Consider the following 16,555-nt stretch of genomic DNA (forward strand, 5'->3'; position numbering starts at 1 on the left):
AGAAAGGGCGGCCAGTCCGTCCCCTTCGGTGAGCGGGGAGAGGGAGAGGGAGAGCATCAGCCACCCCTTTGTCAGCCTCGGAGCCGCGCGACCGCCCACGCCGCCTGTTCCAGCAGGGATGCGATCCCATTGGCCTTTATCGATGCTCAATGTCAAGGGTGAACAATGACCAGAAGGACTTCTTTTGTACATCTGTGAACACAATTTATAATGAAAGGGATCCTGGTTGGGGCCCCAAACACTGCAGGCATTTGGGTATTTGTTATGGATATGGTCCTGTTGGATGGGGTCCATGAAGTTACTGGGTATTTCCATAATGGTACACTTATATATACATGCACAGAGGGCGCCTATATGGCACCGATTCTACAAAGGATAGTAGGCACCTACTTTCCTTTATAGATTACTAACATAAAATTAAATCCCCCTGCCCCCCCCCCCCCCCACACACACAATATTATGCAAGTTTTCAATGTCTGTCAAGAGACCAAAAATGGAGCATTCTCAGCTCATAACTCCCAGGCGTTACATTTCTTTTTGTTAGACTGAGAAACTCACAGACTACCTTGTGCTTTATTGTTGGTCTTTTGAAACATATCACAGCTTACAAAGATTCCTATTTATTTAATGATATTTTCAAGTGCAGAGGGGAAAGTCAGGTATTAAGGGCCTATTTATAAAATTACAATAATGCATGTTGTTAGTAAATGAACCTCACTTTGAACTCTGTTTACCAACAATGGCCGTTTAGCCCATTTTCATAAATAGCAGTAGTGGGAGGATGTTGGTTCCTGTTCTCTCCTTCTTAGGTTCACTGTCACTTTTCTTTGCTGTAGTCCCGTCCCTACGATCAGCTGGAGACGGGCTGATGGGAAACAGATTTCCCGCAAAATCAGAAGACAGAGATCAAGTGGAGTCCTGGAGATCCCAAATTTCCAGCAGGAAGATGCAGGCATCTATGAGTGTGTGGCTGAAAATTCACGTGGAAAAAACATAGTCCGAGGCCAGCTAACCTTCTACGGTAATATCTGATAGAATATGTATTTCTATGCTAGAAGACCATGTGTTGCTGCACTATACCTGCAAATCGGGCATCCATACGTTATTAGTCCAAAAAAAGGCAGACCTACAAACAAGCTAATGCAGCTTGTCCAGCCCCCATCAAAGTTAAAATAATAATACACTGTTATGATTTTCTGTATTGGCCACTAGTGAATTTAATCTCAAACAAGTGTGCTGAAATAAAGTAAGCAACAGGATCATTCTTATAAACTAGAAAAAACACTTTAATTCGGTGAAGTCATTGACACTATAGATCTGAGAAATAATTATTAAGTAATTCTATAAAACTGTCCAGAATACATGTTAATGATTAGAATACTGATGCATAAATGCCAAGACTGTAGTAATGCAATATAGAAACTGGAGCTGAAATGTGAAAGCACATAGTGTGGGTGGAGTCTGGGCACATAGTCATAGTGTGGGTGGAGTCTGGGCACATGGTGTGGGTGGAGTCTGGGCATAGTGTGAGCAGGAAGTAAAGTGCGGTTTTTGGCAGACTAGGCATGAGCATTCACACCAGGTCTATGGCGTGAAACATTCCTGTGTATTTGCCCTGTTTACTAGTATTGTGTAAAGTCAGAACAAGCTTTCCTGATACAACAGGCGCTTAGTATAGAATTAACTCCTTAGAGACCAATATTCAGCCTAATGGCAAACTAGAATTTGAAATGTTTCAATTATATGGTTTCAAATTTTATATATATATATATATCCATTTAGTCAGCAGTGCTGCATATATATGTGGAAGAATAGGCATTTCATTATTTATTTATTGGGACTTATTAACCACCTTTATGAAGAGGTTCACCCAAAGCAATGTACAGTTTAACATCAAACTTACAATTTTGTTAACAGCATAGCAATAGTAAAATGAAGTATAAACATAAATACAATAAAGAAGGAAAACTTGAAAACAGCAAATTGAAACTTCATAATAGAACTACCATGAAACAGTATCCAAAATATACACATTTAACAGCACTGAAATTCAAGTAACAGCTATAATGTGATGTAAGCATAATAGTGATGAAATATCTAATAACATTGCTGTGATACTAATGCTTTTCTACAATACAGTTTACCATATAGCTGAGGGGGCCAAATGCAGATATATTATGTTATCAAGGATTTATCTCTTGCCAATTCTCAAGCAATTAGATTCAAGGCGAGTTACAACATTATTATTATTTATTTATTTATTTATTACATTTGTATCCCGCACTTTCCCGCTAAAAGCAGGTTCAATGCGGCTTACACAGTAATGGGGAATACAGAAAATTGCTAGATAGAGTAAAAATTAAGTATAACAGAGTAATAGAATAGATAGGTAGGTGGAGATAGGCAATGGAGAGGGGGGTAAGGTGGGAGATATAGTCTGGGTCGGTGTCGGTGTCTTTTCGGTATATGTTAGGTAGATGGGTTCATAAGATTAGTCTGGGTCATTTGGGTAAAGATTGACACCAAATATTTTTAAAATTTATATAGATAGATAGATGGGGACAAGATGTATATATTACAGGTGTAACGAGCACCACCCCGGAATAGCTCAAATTCTTTTCCCCTTTTGGTCATATAATACTAAGCATATAATGATGTATAAGTCTTGAATTTTACGTTCAGTGGCCCCAAATTAGTTTTTTTTAAATTACTTATGCAATTCCAAATGCAGAAATGCTTTTTAATATTGACCAGATATGTATGTTGTACAAGGTTACAAGACAGAACTGTATATTTACCTAGTAAAGGGGCTTTTTGAAAATTGCCCACCCTCTTTTAGGGCCCAAGGCTCAAAACTCTGACACTAGAGGCAAGAGCACACATCCCATAGCACAAGAGCAGTGCAGAAAACTAACCCCCCAATGCCCAAAGCAAATGAGATGCAAATTTTATGTGCACTAGTAAAGTGAATGCAAAGGGGATGAACGTGACTGACACATATGCACGAGAACTGCACTTACCGTGAAACTCCTGTGAGCAAGCACCAGGCAAAAGCACATTGGCACCCTTCCCTTCCAGCATGAAATATAAGTCCCTCCTCCCCCCCCCCCCCCCCCCCCCCCCAGTTTTTGTAGTTTAAATCCCCTAAGAGGCTCACACCAAAGCACAGGAAAACAGGTGCCGGTGCCCCCCACCACCACCACCATCCCCGGCTTTGCTCAGACACACAGACATGTTTTCTTCTCACTATCAGTATTACAGGCTGCACGAGCTTCTTTCTCCTTTCAAAAAAAAAAAAAAGCCAAAACCCAGTAATTTAATGTGAAATATGCAGAAGAAATCCTCTTCTCAAAACCCAAACACCATCCCCAATCTGGCAGTGTTTTCGGTGTTAACACCAGCGATAGTTTCTGTGCTGTCTTCTGATACATAATCACCCTGATTTGAATCCATTTCAATGCATTTAAACACAATTTGCACTGATCTTCAGCGCACAGATTAGCACGCACCACTGGAGGGTTCTGTACATGCTGCACGCATTAACATTCGCACATTTCTGGCACTAATCGCTCCTAGTGCTGGTGTTAGGTTTTGAGCATCTGGGCCTATGTGTAAAATCACTCGCCTACCCAAGTGGAGTTGCTTCCTGGGGAAAGGGAATGGGACTTGATATCGCCTTTCTGTGGTCTGGTGTTTTCCATTTCCAATACTACATCTAATGTTTTGAAAGGATCAAAAAATTAGAAAAAGGTTGGTACAAATCTGTACAGAAATTTCTCCCTAGGAAATTTTAAGAGAGAGTTTACGCACTGTTTCCCTTTCAGAACTGGCCATAGCTTGTGAGGAAAGTACCCAGGGACGTTCCAGCTATCTGCAGACGTTTGAAAAATCTAATCTTCATAACAAAAAACATATACAAAACTAGTAGCAACAGGAAGCATCACATATAAAACTAGATAACAAAGTAACTATTGATTACACGTTATGAAAAAGCAAAAGGCATGGTGACCATTTGTAAACTTTATTGGAATATTGATATAGAAAATGTAATACCCAAAGGCTTAATTCAACTATAAGATAAATGTGCAGGAATGCAGAAGGTTTAAGTATTTCGAGGCTCTGATTTTTAGAGTATGGGATTTTGTATTCAGGACCAGATTAACATTACAGCCATAGGTGTGCTGTTCTTGTAACGTGTTTCCTTATATAATTAAATGGCCAGCTAAACCAAGCCAACATCCAAAGGAAGACTTACTTTCTTAATTTTCAACTGTTTATTGCAAGTAATTGAAACATGTAACATGTAACTTACTGCATGTAGGTGGTGAAAAAAAAACAAGACCTCTGCCCAGGCAGGATGAGTCCTTCAAACTCAATTCTCATCAATTAGTTGGCAGAGTGCCAACTTGAAGGAGTAGACATGTAGTGACTGGAGAGAGGCGATTGTTAAACTTTAGTGGCAAAAAGGTGTCAGTTGTTGACTGGATAGATGCAGGGTTTAATGCAGAAAGGGCGTTGGGTATCTGTGGAGAGAATTTTGGTCTCTTTGGTGAAAAAGAGAATACTTTCTCCAGAGGACAGAGAGAGGGATGGAGGCTGATGGTAGCTTGCTCTTGAGCCCAAAATGGAGAATTCTGCTCAGCAGGGAGGGGATCAGAGTATACCTATGAGGCTGAGGGGATGACCAATAGGGTTAGAGCATGTGCTTGGGGGGGGGGGGGCGATGAAGAATGAGCCTGGCAGGTCTCTATGGGACTAGAGGAAATGGGTCACATGCAAGGTGTGACCTATGAAAACAGAGATTACAAGTTCTACCAGAAAAGTTGATGTTAGCTTGAATTATATAATCCAAATACAATAAATGTAAATCTGCAAACACAACTATGGAAGCAGAATGATAGGCAAATATACATTTGTGGGCTTCCCCCCCCCCCCCCCCCCCCCATTTACTTGTTTCTAGCAACCCTCGAAGTCAAACTACGCTCGACCACCTAAATTTCCAGAAAGCACTAAAGACAGACCTGTTCAGAAGAGCATACCCCACCGATATTTTCAAAGCACTTAGCCTTCCAAAGTTCCATAGAAACCTATGGAAGTTTGGAAGGCTAAGTGCTTTGAAAATGAGCCCCCATTGGATATCTGCGACACAGCATAGCCGTAGACCGTAATGGACATTACCTGACTCTTTCTCTCCCTTTCTAAGTTCCCCCCAATTATACCTACTATACATGTACCTCATTCTACCAAAACATCACCTTGTATTCACTATACCTTGAATTTGTTCAGACCAGAATCGGCTAACGCCGTTAACGGATATATGTAAGCCACATTGAGCTTGCAAAAAGGTGGGAAAATGTGGGATACAAATGTAACAAATAATAATAATAATCAGTTTTTCTCTGTCTCCTCTCTCCCCCTGGGATCTTGGCTCATGTCCTTCTCAGGCTGCCAAACTTTGCTTCTCCAGAAGTAGCACGGGGAAACCTGCAGGGTCACGTTCTGGGTGTGGCATGGCAGCAGGTTCTGAGTAAGCAGAGGAGATCTATACAAGCACATGCTTTAAATGAAGTGGGCTGAGAACTAGGCGAATCGCCGTCCACTACCTCCAGTAGAAACCAGAGATGCCAAGAGTGGGCTGCTCCAGAGTGTGAGATTTACAATAGTGGCACTGTTCTCTCTAAGCTAAGTGGGGGTCCTCCAACAGCACTGTTACCAGCAGGGGGTGGTGTCTCAATACTGTGTTTTCAATTGCTAGGGACAGGCAGATTCCCTGGAGCCCTGCAGAACTTGCCTGTCCCTCACTATTGGAAATGTGATAGTGAAACAGCACCACCTACACGCAGAACTGTAGATAGAGGACTCCTCAGCTTAGAGGGAACAGTGATAACAGGTCACCTAAAGTTAGTTATAAAATATGAAGCACTTTATTGCATAACTACAACATATGGGTTCATTACAAACCAGTGCATGACATGGCCACATTTTGCCCTCAAATGCACTGCATCAGGGACATAAAAATGGTTAGAATAAATAAATACATCTAAAACTTCTTGTTAGTAAAGTCAAAAAAGGACATATGAGCATATCAAAATACATAAATTAAAAACATGTATGACTAAACAAAGCATAGTTATAAGTAACATAAATTGAAATATGTCAGCATTAAACATGTGTAAGAACGTAATACGTACAAGATATTAAAAGGCTGTGGTGAATAAAAGGTTCAAAACGTATTTAAACTGGTATCAGCAAAACTAAAAATCAAGTGCAGGTAAGGGCTTAAAGACCTTTAGTAAAACGGCCCCTTAAGTCTAATTCTATTAGTTACTAAAAATTGTGCACACAATTTAGTGCTAATTATTATTATTATTTATTACATTTGTACCCCGCACTTTCCCACATACAGCAGGCCAGTGGCGTAGCCAGACTGCCAATTTTGGGTGGGCCTGAACCCAAAGTGGGTGGGCACAAAATTTTCTCTCTACACCCCCCCCCCCCCCCAGCAAAATTTAGTCACACTCAGATGCATTTGTCACACAGGGTAAAGTGCTGCTTTTCAGTGCATCCAATTTCAGACAATTTATTTAATAGCCTAATCCTTTTCAGTGAGCTTTCAGAGGCCAAAACCTCCCGCCTCAGGTCAGTATAATGCTGTTACGGTATCCTCTCCTGACCTAAGGAAGGAAGTATTGGTCTCTGAAACTTTATTAACACCATATTACTTTATCCTAAATTAAAAATAAAATTATTTTCTGTAGCGTTGTTGTATGGCCGTTTACTTTTTCTCATTGTGTTGCTCTCAGTCTCTAGATTCTGCTTTCCTTCGTTTTTGCTTAACTCTTCTGCCAGGGTTTCCTGGCCATTTGTCATTTTTCTCTCCTTTTTCTTTGCTTTCTTCAATATTTTTCTGCCTCTCTCTGTGTCCAGATTTAATTCATTCTTACTATCCATTCTTTAATTTCCTTCATCTACTTATGGCTTTTCATCTTTTTCTCACCCTTGTTCTCCCCATGCCCCTGCCTCTTATTCTCCAATCTTTCACTGCTCCCCCTTTCCATGCAGCAGCTCTCCTCTTTCTCTCCCCATTCTTCCAGTGTCTCCCCTCTCTCTCCCCATCCTTCCAATAGTCTCCCCTCTTTCTTTCTTTCTGCATCCTTCCATCCAGTGTCACCTCTTTCTCCCTACCCTTCCATCCAGCGTCTTCCCTCTTTCTCTCCCCATCCTTCTACCCATCTACCCTCTCTCCTGATCCTTCCATCTAATGTCTCTCTCCCTCCTTCTAACCAGTGTCTATCTCTCTACCCTTTTCTGTTCAGTGTCCCTTCTCTCTCCACATCCTTCCAGTCTCTCCCCTTTCTCTCTGCATCCTTTCATCCATCTCCCCTCTTTCTCTCCCCCATCCTTCTATCCAATGTCTCTCTCCCCATCCATCCGTTTTCCCTCTTTCTCTGCCATCCTTCCGTCTGTTTTCCCTCTTTCTCTCCCTATCCTTCCGTCTGTTTTCCCTCTTTCTCTCCCCATCCTCCCGTCTGTTTTCCCTCTTTCTCTGCCATCCTCCCATCTGTTTTCCCTCTTTCTCTGCCATCCTCCCATCTGTTTTCCCTCTTTCTCTCCCCATCCTTCTATCTGTTTTCCCTCTTTCTCTCCCCATCCTTCTATCTGTTTTCCCTCTTTCTCTCCCCATCCTTCTATCTGTTTTCCCTCTTTCTCTGCCATCCTCCCATCTGTTTTCCCTCTTTCTCTGCCATCCTTCTGTCTGTTTTCCCTCTTTCTCTCCCCATCCTCCCGTCTGTTTTCCCTCTTTCTCTGCCATCCTCCCATCTGTTTTCCCTCTTTCTCTCCCCATCCTTCTATCTGTTTTCCCTCTTTCTCTCCCCATCCTTCTATCTGTTTTCCCTCTTTCTCTGCCATCCTCCCATCTGTTTTCCCTCTTTCTCTCCCCATCCTTCCGTTTTCCCTCTTTCTCTGCCATCCTTCTGTCTGTTTTCCCTCTTTCTCTCCCCATCCTTCCATTTTCCCTCTTTCTCTGCCATCCTCCCATCTGTTTTCCCTCTTTCTCTGCCATCCTCCCGTCTGTTTTCCTTCTTTCTCTGCCATCCTCCCATCTGTTTTCCCTCTTTCTCTCCCCATCCTTCCGTTTTCCCTCTTTCTCCCCATCCTGCCATCCGTTTTCCCTCTCCCGATTCAGGCCCACCAGCCCCAGCTCCCATTGCCGGCCACTGCTGCTTTTCCTGTTCAGCAGCAGGGCCGGCGCTACAAAAAGAAGAATCACTCAGCTGACTGAGCTGAGCGCCAACGCTAACGATGAGAAAAAATGTTTTAAAAAAAAAAGCGCGGCACCGCAGGCAGCCTTGAAGCATTGGCTGCTGGCTCTGCAGGCTCCTCCCGTCTCTTACGTCACTGCCCCTGGAGCGAAGCAGGGGCAGTGACGTAAGAGACGGGAGGAGCCTGCAGAGCCAGCAACCAATGCTTCGAGGCTGCCTGCGGTGCCGCACTTTTTTTTAAACATTTTTTCACGTCGTTAGCGTTGGTGCTCAGCTCAGTCAGCTGAGCGCTTCTTCTTTTTGTAGCGCCGGCCCTGCTGCTCAATAGGAAAAGCAGCAGTGGCCGGCAATGGGAGCTGGGGCTGGCGCGGGCCTGGAGGAAAAGTGGGTGGGCAGGCCAGAGCTGAAATTGGGTGGGCCTGGGCCCACCCAGGCCCACCCGTAGCTACGCCCCTGCAGCAGGCTCAGTGCGGCTTACATAGTAAAAAAAAAAAAAAAGGATTACAAAGAACATGTAAGAAGAATATTATAAACTGTGATAAACATAATGGCGACAGTGCCCAAGATATATTAATTGGAATATAAGGATAGGATAAGATAGGTAAAAGGGAAGGCGATTGGGAGGGATATGGTATAAAAGGATGGAGAGGAAAAGATTGGAGATTTGAGAATAAGGGGATTTGCTACTAAAGGTCAGAGGTATGATTGGTGTCAGTCAGTGTCATCGTCAGAGCAGGAGTGGTGTAGGTGGGTTGGTAGAATTAAGTTGGTTCATTAGGGTAAGCTTGCTTGAAAAAATGGGACTTTAACATTTTCCTGACTGGTAAATTGTTGTTAATTGCTCGGATGGGTCTTGGGAGAGCATTCCAAAGTTGACTTCCCAAAAAGGAGAAAGTGGATGCATAACAGGTTTTGTATTTGATACCTTTGCAGGTGGGAAGGTGTAGATTGAGATATGTTCATGATGACATTGATGACATTAGTTAACTAATTATTGGCACTAATCAGATCTAATTGGAATTTAAAAAGCGGACGTGCAAATAGGAGGGTCATGGTTGGAATGAGGGCATTCCTAACATTTTACGCACATTGTAATAAAATGAGGCATGAATCCCCTGCATTCCATAACACTGCATACAAATCCTAGAAATACCCCTGACCTGCCCATGGCCCTCCCTTGGCTACGCCCCTTTTTCAAATCCACGTGGGAAAATGTATACGCACATCGTTATAGCGGCTAGAAAGATCTGCACCTAAATTCCAGTTATTGCTAATTAGTGCCAAAAATTGTGTGCCCAATTATTGGTGTTAATTGGGTCATTCAGCCATTAAATTAAGTGCACAATTTTGAGCAGTACATATAGAATTAGAGGGATGTGTGTTAGGCAAATTGATATTAATCTGTGCATAAATCTCTTATTGAGAAACATGAAATGTGTTATAAAGGTATAAGACATAAAGACCCTAATTCGATATATGGCAATCACAATTGCAAGCACCAATTTGGATGCGTGCCCAATTTGTGTAAACAATTTAATGACAAGCCAGTTAGCACTGATAATTGGGTGCGAATAATTATCAGCTCTAATTGGCATTAATTTAAATTTGTGTGCATATTTTAGGTGATAGAAAAGGGGGTGTGGCCATGGGAGGGGCATAAGTGGACCAGAGATGTTCCTGGAGTTTGCAACTCTGACCTCTGTTTATAGAATTGCACCCAAATTTGTCCGCCATTTATAGAACGTAGTGAAAAATTCATAGGAAAAGTGAAAGATCAGCTGTGGTGCCGCTGTATTAAGCCTGAATATAAAACATCGTTCCACTCTTGCACGCTGTTTATCCACATCCATATGTTATCTGCTTACAATCTGCAGATAATGCAGACTATAAATAGATTTTATTATTATTAACTCCCCTCAGAGCAATGCCCCATTGAAAGCTTTGTCTTCAGGAGACCTTTTCAAAGTCATTTTGTTGAACTGACATTTGGTTTTCTCAGTGTAAAGGAGATTGCACTGAGAAACTGTCTGCGATTGTGTCTTTTGAGTATGTTTTTGAACCTTTTATTCACCACTTCACTACAGCCTTTTAATATGTTGCATGTATTAAGTTCTTATGCATGTTTAATGTCTGACATATTTGAGTCTATTAATCTATGTTGCGTATAACTATGGTTTATTTGGTCATAAATGTTTAAATATTTTGATATGGTTTTAATGTCTTTTTTTTTCCTTTTAACAAGCATTTTTAAATGTATTTATTTGTTCTAAACTTTTTAATGTCCCTGATGTAGCCCACTTAAGAGTGAAACATGACCATGTTGGGCATTGGTTTGTAGTTAACCCATAAGTTGTAGTTATGCAATAAAATAGATGATACAACTGATCTATTATTTCATCTTTGCTTAGAGAAACTATACAGTAAAGAATGCTCTCAGGGGCGTAGCCAGACCTCGCCAGGAGGGAGGGCCAGAGCCCGAGGTGGGGGGGCACTGTTTAGCCCCCCCCGAGCCGCCGCTGCAACATCGGACCCCCCCCGCCGGCCTGCCCATGATCCCCTTCAACCCCCCTCCCGCCACCAACTCTCCCCCGCCGTCGCCGCCCGCCCCGTCGCCGCAAATGATACCTTTTTGAAGAGAGACTTCCTTCCGCACTCGAGTAGCACCTTTCTTCAACGAAGTTCCGGCGATCAGCTGTTTCCACGCCGGCGACGCTACCGGCATCAAAACAGCTGATCGCCGGAACTTCGTTGAAGAAAGGCGCTACTCGAGCACGGAAGGAAGTCTCTCTTCAAAAAAGGTATCATTTGCGGCGACGGGGTGGGCGGCGATGGCGGGGGAGAGTTGGTGGCGGGAGGGGGGTTGAAGGGAATCGTGGGGCAGGGGGCCAGGGCCAAATCTACAGGGGCCCGGGCCCCCTCAGGCCCCACGTAGCTACGCCACTGGCTCTCATTATGTTCTATTGGGTAGAGGGCTTTCCAAATGTTGTATTAAATTTAAATAAATGAAATCTCAAGAGTCCAGGGTGCCTACAGAGATGGTCTACCCTTTAACGGACTCATCATAGGTTTCTTGCCAACTTCCGAAACCAACTAGAGTATAAAAAAAACTCCCTAATGGAGAAAAAACACTATGGCAAAAAACCAGAGGATACTATTCAATGGAAAAGTCCACTATCCATAGAAATTCCAAAGAACTGGAAAAAATATATGACTACAATCTTGATAATATGGTGCACCACATAAATGTAGAACACCCATCATAGTTGCCCCTTTTGGGTTGTAGGATTTAAGTCAGCGCTGTCCTGCATTCGATTTCAGTTGGTTGCGGTCCTTCGGTAGAAGCTAAGTGACATTTTGTTCTACATTTATGTGGTGCACCCATATTATCAAGATTGTAGTCATATATTTTTTTCTCAAGCTCTATAGGTTTATATTTTGAATATCTTTGCTCAGAGCCCATGATGCAGGAATATTGTTGTAATGACCAGACTAGAAATGTAGGAGGGAAGATCTATTACCGTAGAGAGAAACTTCCTGGACAGCTGTGACATCTGAATCCCGACCCTGGTTGCAAATGAGCTGGAAGAAAAGTTAGAAAGGAGGAACTACTAGAGCTAAGGAAAACCAGTCATACCACAAACTCCTCTTAGTCGTAATCATAAGCTCTCCAAAAATTTCTGGAACTACCAAATGTCATTAGAAAATTCTTAGGGATGTTAAGAGCTGCAGTGGAAACTCCACAGCTATAGATCACTGAAAATTATCGCTGTGATCTTAAAACAAATTTTGACCTATCTTCAAGCCTAAATCAAAGGAGTTATTTTAAAATATAGACATACATAATAAAAATGGGCAGACAGCTTCACAAGCAGACAAGGAACATCATAGGACTTAGTTTAAGGATACCCACTGAGGGCCTGATGCACAAAGGCAGTCGTAAAATATAGCTGCCTCAGTAAAGTTGAGCGACTTGCTAACAGCGAGCAATGCACAAAAGGGATCGCATGCAAATGAGCTGCACGAATCCACCTTTGTGCATCAGTCACTGTTTGCAAGTCCGAGCTGTCAAATCCATTTGACAGCTCTGATGCACCAGGCCTTCCCTGACCCAGTTTTTTTTAATGTTCCCTGTTGGTCCAGTTGACCCTGACCCCCCCCCCCCCCAATCCTTTTTTTAAATTTTCCCTGGTGGTCCAGTGGACCCTGACCTCCCCGTGGCAGTCCCCACAACCACCCCCTCTGAATCTTTTTTTTAAATCTTCCCTGGTGGTCCAATGAACCGGACCCCTTCCCCCACAGTGCACACACTCCCCACTCGATCCCAAGCCCACCTGCACCCCTTTCTGTACCTGCTTCGGACCCACCTGGGATGCACCATTTTAGGAAAAAAACTCCCGCTGAATATCCATCGTGTGGCATAGCCTAACCAGCTACGTCGAGCAGTCACAGTAGGCCACTTAAATAGCAGGCCTATCTTTGACTGCTACAAAGTTACCCAATTAGTGCTGAATATCAGCATAGCCAGTTGACTTTGTAGTGGCCAAACGAAACCCAGATGTTCAGTACCAGTATTGAATATCTGATTTTTAATGCTGGCAGTGGACAGGAAAAGCCCTGCCAGCCACCAGCTGAATTTCAGGCCGTAGTGGTTTTTCTTTTTATTGTGGGGCATTTTATTCAGTTAAACTTCAGACAAACTATCTGCTTGAGAGACTTCAGCAGACCTTGAGGGCAATGTTGGGAATGGTGGTGATCTAGGTGTAGCTAGAGCCATATTTCTCCTGGAAAAGACTCTTGAATCTGGAATAGTTTATTCTAATGATCTGTGTTTCTACAGCACTGCCCAGTTGGATTCAGAAAATTAATGATGCTCACATAGCAATCGAAGAAAACATCTTCTGGGAATGTAAAGCTAGTGGAAGACCTAAGCCATCCTACCATTGGCTAAAGAACGGGGAGCCTCTGGAGGCACAGGTAAGGTCAGAGAATGCCAGGGAACAGTCTGCCTCTCTGTTTGCACGTATCATGTATAGGTTCTCTTCAGGTCCGAGGTGAAGCTGTCTCTCTTCAGGCTGTCCTCAGGCCCACAGAGCAACCCCACTTGTTCCCATAGCAAGTTCATCTTCTGGAACCCCCAGTGAATCTGTTAGTCCAGTTGGTCAGTCTCTAGTGTAGTTCTGAAACCTGTCCTGGGAGAACTCCAGCTACTCAGTTTTTCAGGATATCTGCGATGGAATACTCATGAATTAGATTTGCATACAATGGAGGCAGTGCAGGTAAATCTAACTCATGAATATTCATTGTGGATAGCCTGAAGACCTTACCCAGCTGAAAATTACATATTGATAACAGCAAAGAATTAGGATCAAAATGTAAATGAAAACTTTAAAGCGATTTTTAAAAATGTATAAGGAGGAAAAATACCTTAAAAGTCAAAACATGACACCCTAATAACAACACAGTGTCAACGTAAATGGGACTCCGTTCATATCATTGGTCATAAAAAATCTCCTCGAGTATTGCATTAAAATTTGGTCACCTTATCTTAAAAAATGTACAGCAGAATTAGAAAAGGGTCAAGGGAAAAGGAATGTTGAAATACACAAAGCTTGGTGAGAAGTGTTTCAACGTTCCTCTTCTTATGTGACTTCTTCTAACAGGAGAGTTATTTTGTCGTGACAGACACATGAACCGAGTGTCTTAAATTGAGTTCCATTGCGGTCTTTTTAAAGACCCTTAGACTTCTTTGGTAGTGATTTTAGCATTGTTAGTTCAACTAATCTTTGCAAGACTCCTGAGGCAGACACTTGCCGAAACATGGTGCAGTGTCGAGTCTTTTGTGAGAAAACATCTTGCTTTTTTTATGGACTTGATTGTGTACCAATAAAGCATTGCTTCATTGTAAAGTCCCATTGTTTGCCGAATCTCCTTCCACTTCCTACTCCTTTGTTTTTTGTTGTTAGAAAGTTAAATACCACATATTTCTGTAAATTTTAAGGCTTAATTACTATTTTTAGATCTTTACAGATTCAAACTAAGAAAACAGTGAATGCGATAGATGCAAAAGTTTGAACACCCTTCAGTAGTTTATAATCCCTCCTTCAGCAAAAATAACAGCTTCTACAAATGTTCTGTAATAAGCTAAGCGGCTTTCTTTTCTTGCTTTTGGAACTTTTCTAAGAACATAACATAAGAACATAAGCGTTGCCATACTGGCACAGACCAAAGGTCCATCAAGCCCAGTATCCTGTTTCCAACAATGATCAGTCCAGAACACAAGTACCTGGAAAAATTCCAAAAGAGTAAAATAAATATTATGCTGCTTGTCCTAGAAATAAGCAGTGGATTTTCCTAACTACATGGTTTATGAACTTTTTGTCAGAAAACTATCCTAACTTTTTTAAGCTTGCTAAGCTAACTGCCTTTACCACATTCTCTAGCAACAAATTCCAGAGTTTAATTACACATTGAGTGAAGAAATATTTTCTCCAGTTTGTTTTAAATTTACTACTTAGTAGCTTCATTGTGTTCCCCCTAGTCCTAGTATTTTTGGAAAGAGTAAACAAGCAATTCACGTCTACCCATTTTTGTTGCCATTCTCTGTCCTTTTTCTAATTCCATCTTTTTTGAGATGCGGTGACCAGAATTGTACACAGTATTCAAGGTGCGATCACACCATGGAGCAATACCAAGACATTATAATCTTCTCATTTTTTTTTATTTTCCATTCCTTTCCTAATAATTGCTAACATTGGCTTTCTTAGCCACCACTGCACATTCAGCAGAGGGTTTCAACATATCAACAATGACACCTAGATCCATTTCCTGGGCGGTGACGCCTAATGTGGAACCTTGCATCACTTAGTTATAATTTGGTTTTCTCTTTCCCACATGCATCAGTTTGCACTTGCTCACATTAGATGTCATCTGCCATTTGTATGCCCAGTCTCCCAGTCTTGTAAGATCCTCTTGCAATTTTTTATAATCCTCTTGTGATCTAACAACTTTGAATAACCTTATATCATCAGCAAATTTAACTAGTTATTCCCATCTCTAGATCATTTATAAATACATTAAAAAGCAGTGGTCCCAGCACACACCCCTGAGGAACTCCACTATCTACCCTACTCTGTTGAGAATACTGACCATTTAACCCTACTCTGTTTTCTATCTTTTAACCAGTTCTTATTTCACAATCCCATGACTTTTTCTAATTTCCATAGGAATCTTTCATTAGGTATTTTCTCAAATGCCTTTTGAAAATCCAGATACACAATATTGACTGGGTCTCCTTTATCCACATTTTTTTCACCCCTTCAAAGAAATGTAGTGGATTGGTGAGGCAAGATTTCACTTCACTAAATCCATGTTGGCTTTCAGGCTCATTTTTGAAAGAGATGGACGTCCATTTTTCAACATAAATCGGAACATTGATGTCCATCTCCCAGGGACATCCAAATCAGTATAATCGAAACCCGATTGTGGATATCTCCAACTGCAGTCCATCAGAAGGATGTCCACATCTCATGGGGGCGTGCCAGGGGTGTGTTCAAGGTGGGACTTGGGTGTTCTTAAGACATGGACGTTTTTCAGCGATAATGGAACAAAACAAAGACGTCCAAGACTAAAACTTAGATGTTTTGAGCTAGACCTGTTTTTATAACGAATAGCTGCAGTGGAAATTGAACCCACTTCCCCAGAATCAAAGTCTGCTGCACTAACCACTAGGCTACTCCTCTGCTCCACACAAGAGGTGCCCTAAATGACCAGATGACCACTGGAGGGACTCGGGGATCACCTCCCCTTACTCCCCCAAATCACAAAACATTTTTCCAAACAGCACTTTCAAAAGGAAAAGATAGACTTTTTTTTGTAGAAAATGACCTTTCCTGTTCTGATTTTGGACATTTTAGAAAAAACGTCCAAATTCAGACTTAGAAGTCATATCCAAAAATGCCCTTTCTGTATTTGACTTGCCGAAAGTCTCAAGGAGCAGCAGTGGGAATTGAATCCATGTTGCCAGGATCACAGCATGCTGCACTAACCATTAAGCCACTTCTCCTCTGTTTTGGACATCTTGCATTTGGACGTTTTTTGTTCGAAAATGGACCAAAAGAAGGACGTCCAAATCACAGGACGTCCTTGGTATTTTCAAAACAAAAGATGGGCATCCATCGTTTTTCGAAAATTACCTTCTCCCCGCCTCCGAATTTGGACGTCTTTGTAAAACGTCCAAATTCTGATTTAGACGTTTCTTTTGAAAATGCCCCTCTTTGTCTCACTAATCCATG

The 16,555-nt window shown here is 42.0% G+C and overlaps 1 protein-coding gene across 1 annotated transcript in view; it reads left to right on the plus strand.

Moving 5' to 3' along the window:
* LOC115471924 (contactin-4-like) overlaps positions 1–16,555 on the plus strand; it is a 150,804-nt gene that overhangs the window by 94,191 nt on the left and 40,058 nt on the right. The window contains exons 7-8 of the mRNA XM_030205893.1: positions 837–1,021; positions 13,102–13,238. Of these exons, the coding sequence (XP_030061753.1) occupies positions 837–1,021; positions 13,102–13,238 (322 nt within the window). The remainder of the gene's footprint in view (positions 1–836; positions 1,022–13,101; positions 13,239–16,555) is intronic.

Source organism: Microcaecilia unicolor, chromosome 6, assembly GCF_901765095.1.
Source record: "Microcaecilia unicolor chromosome 6, aMicUni1.1, whole genome shotgun sequence".
Taxonomy (NCBI): Eukaryota; Metazoa; Chordata; class Amphibia; order Gymnophiona; family Siphonopidae; genus Microcaecilia; species Microcaecilia unicolor.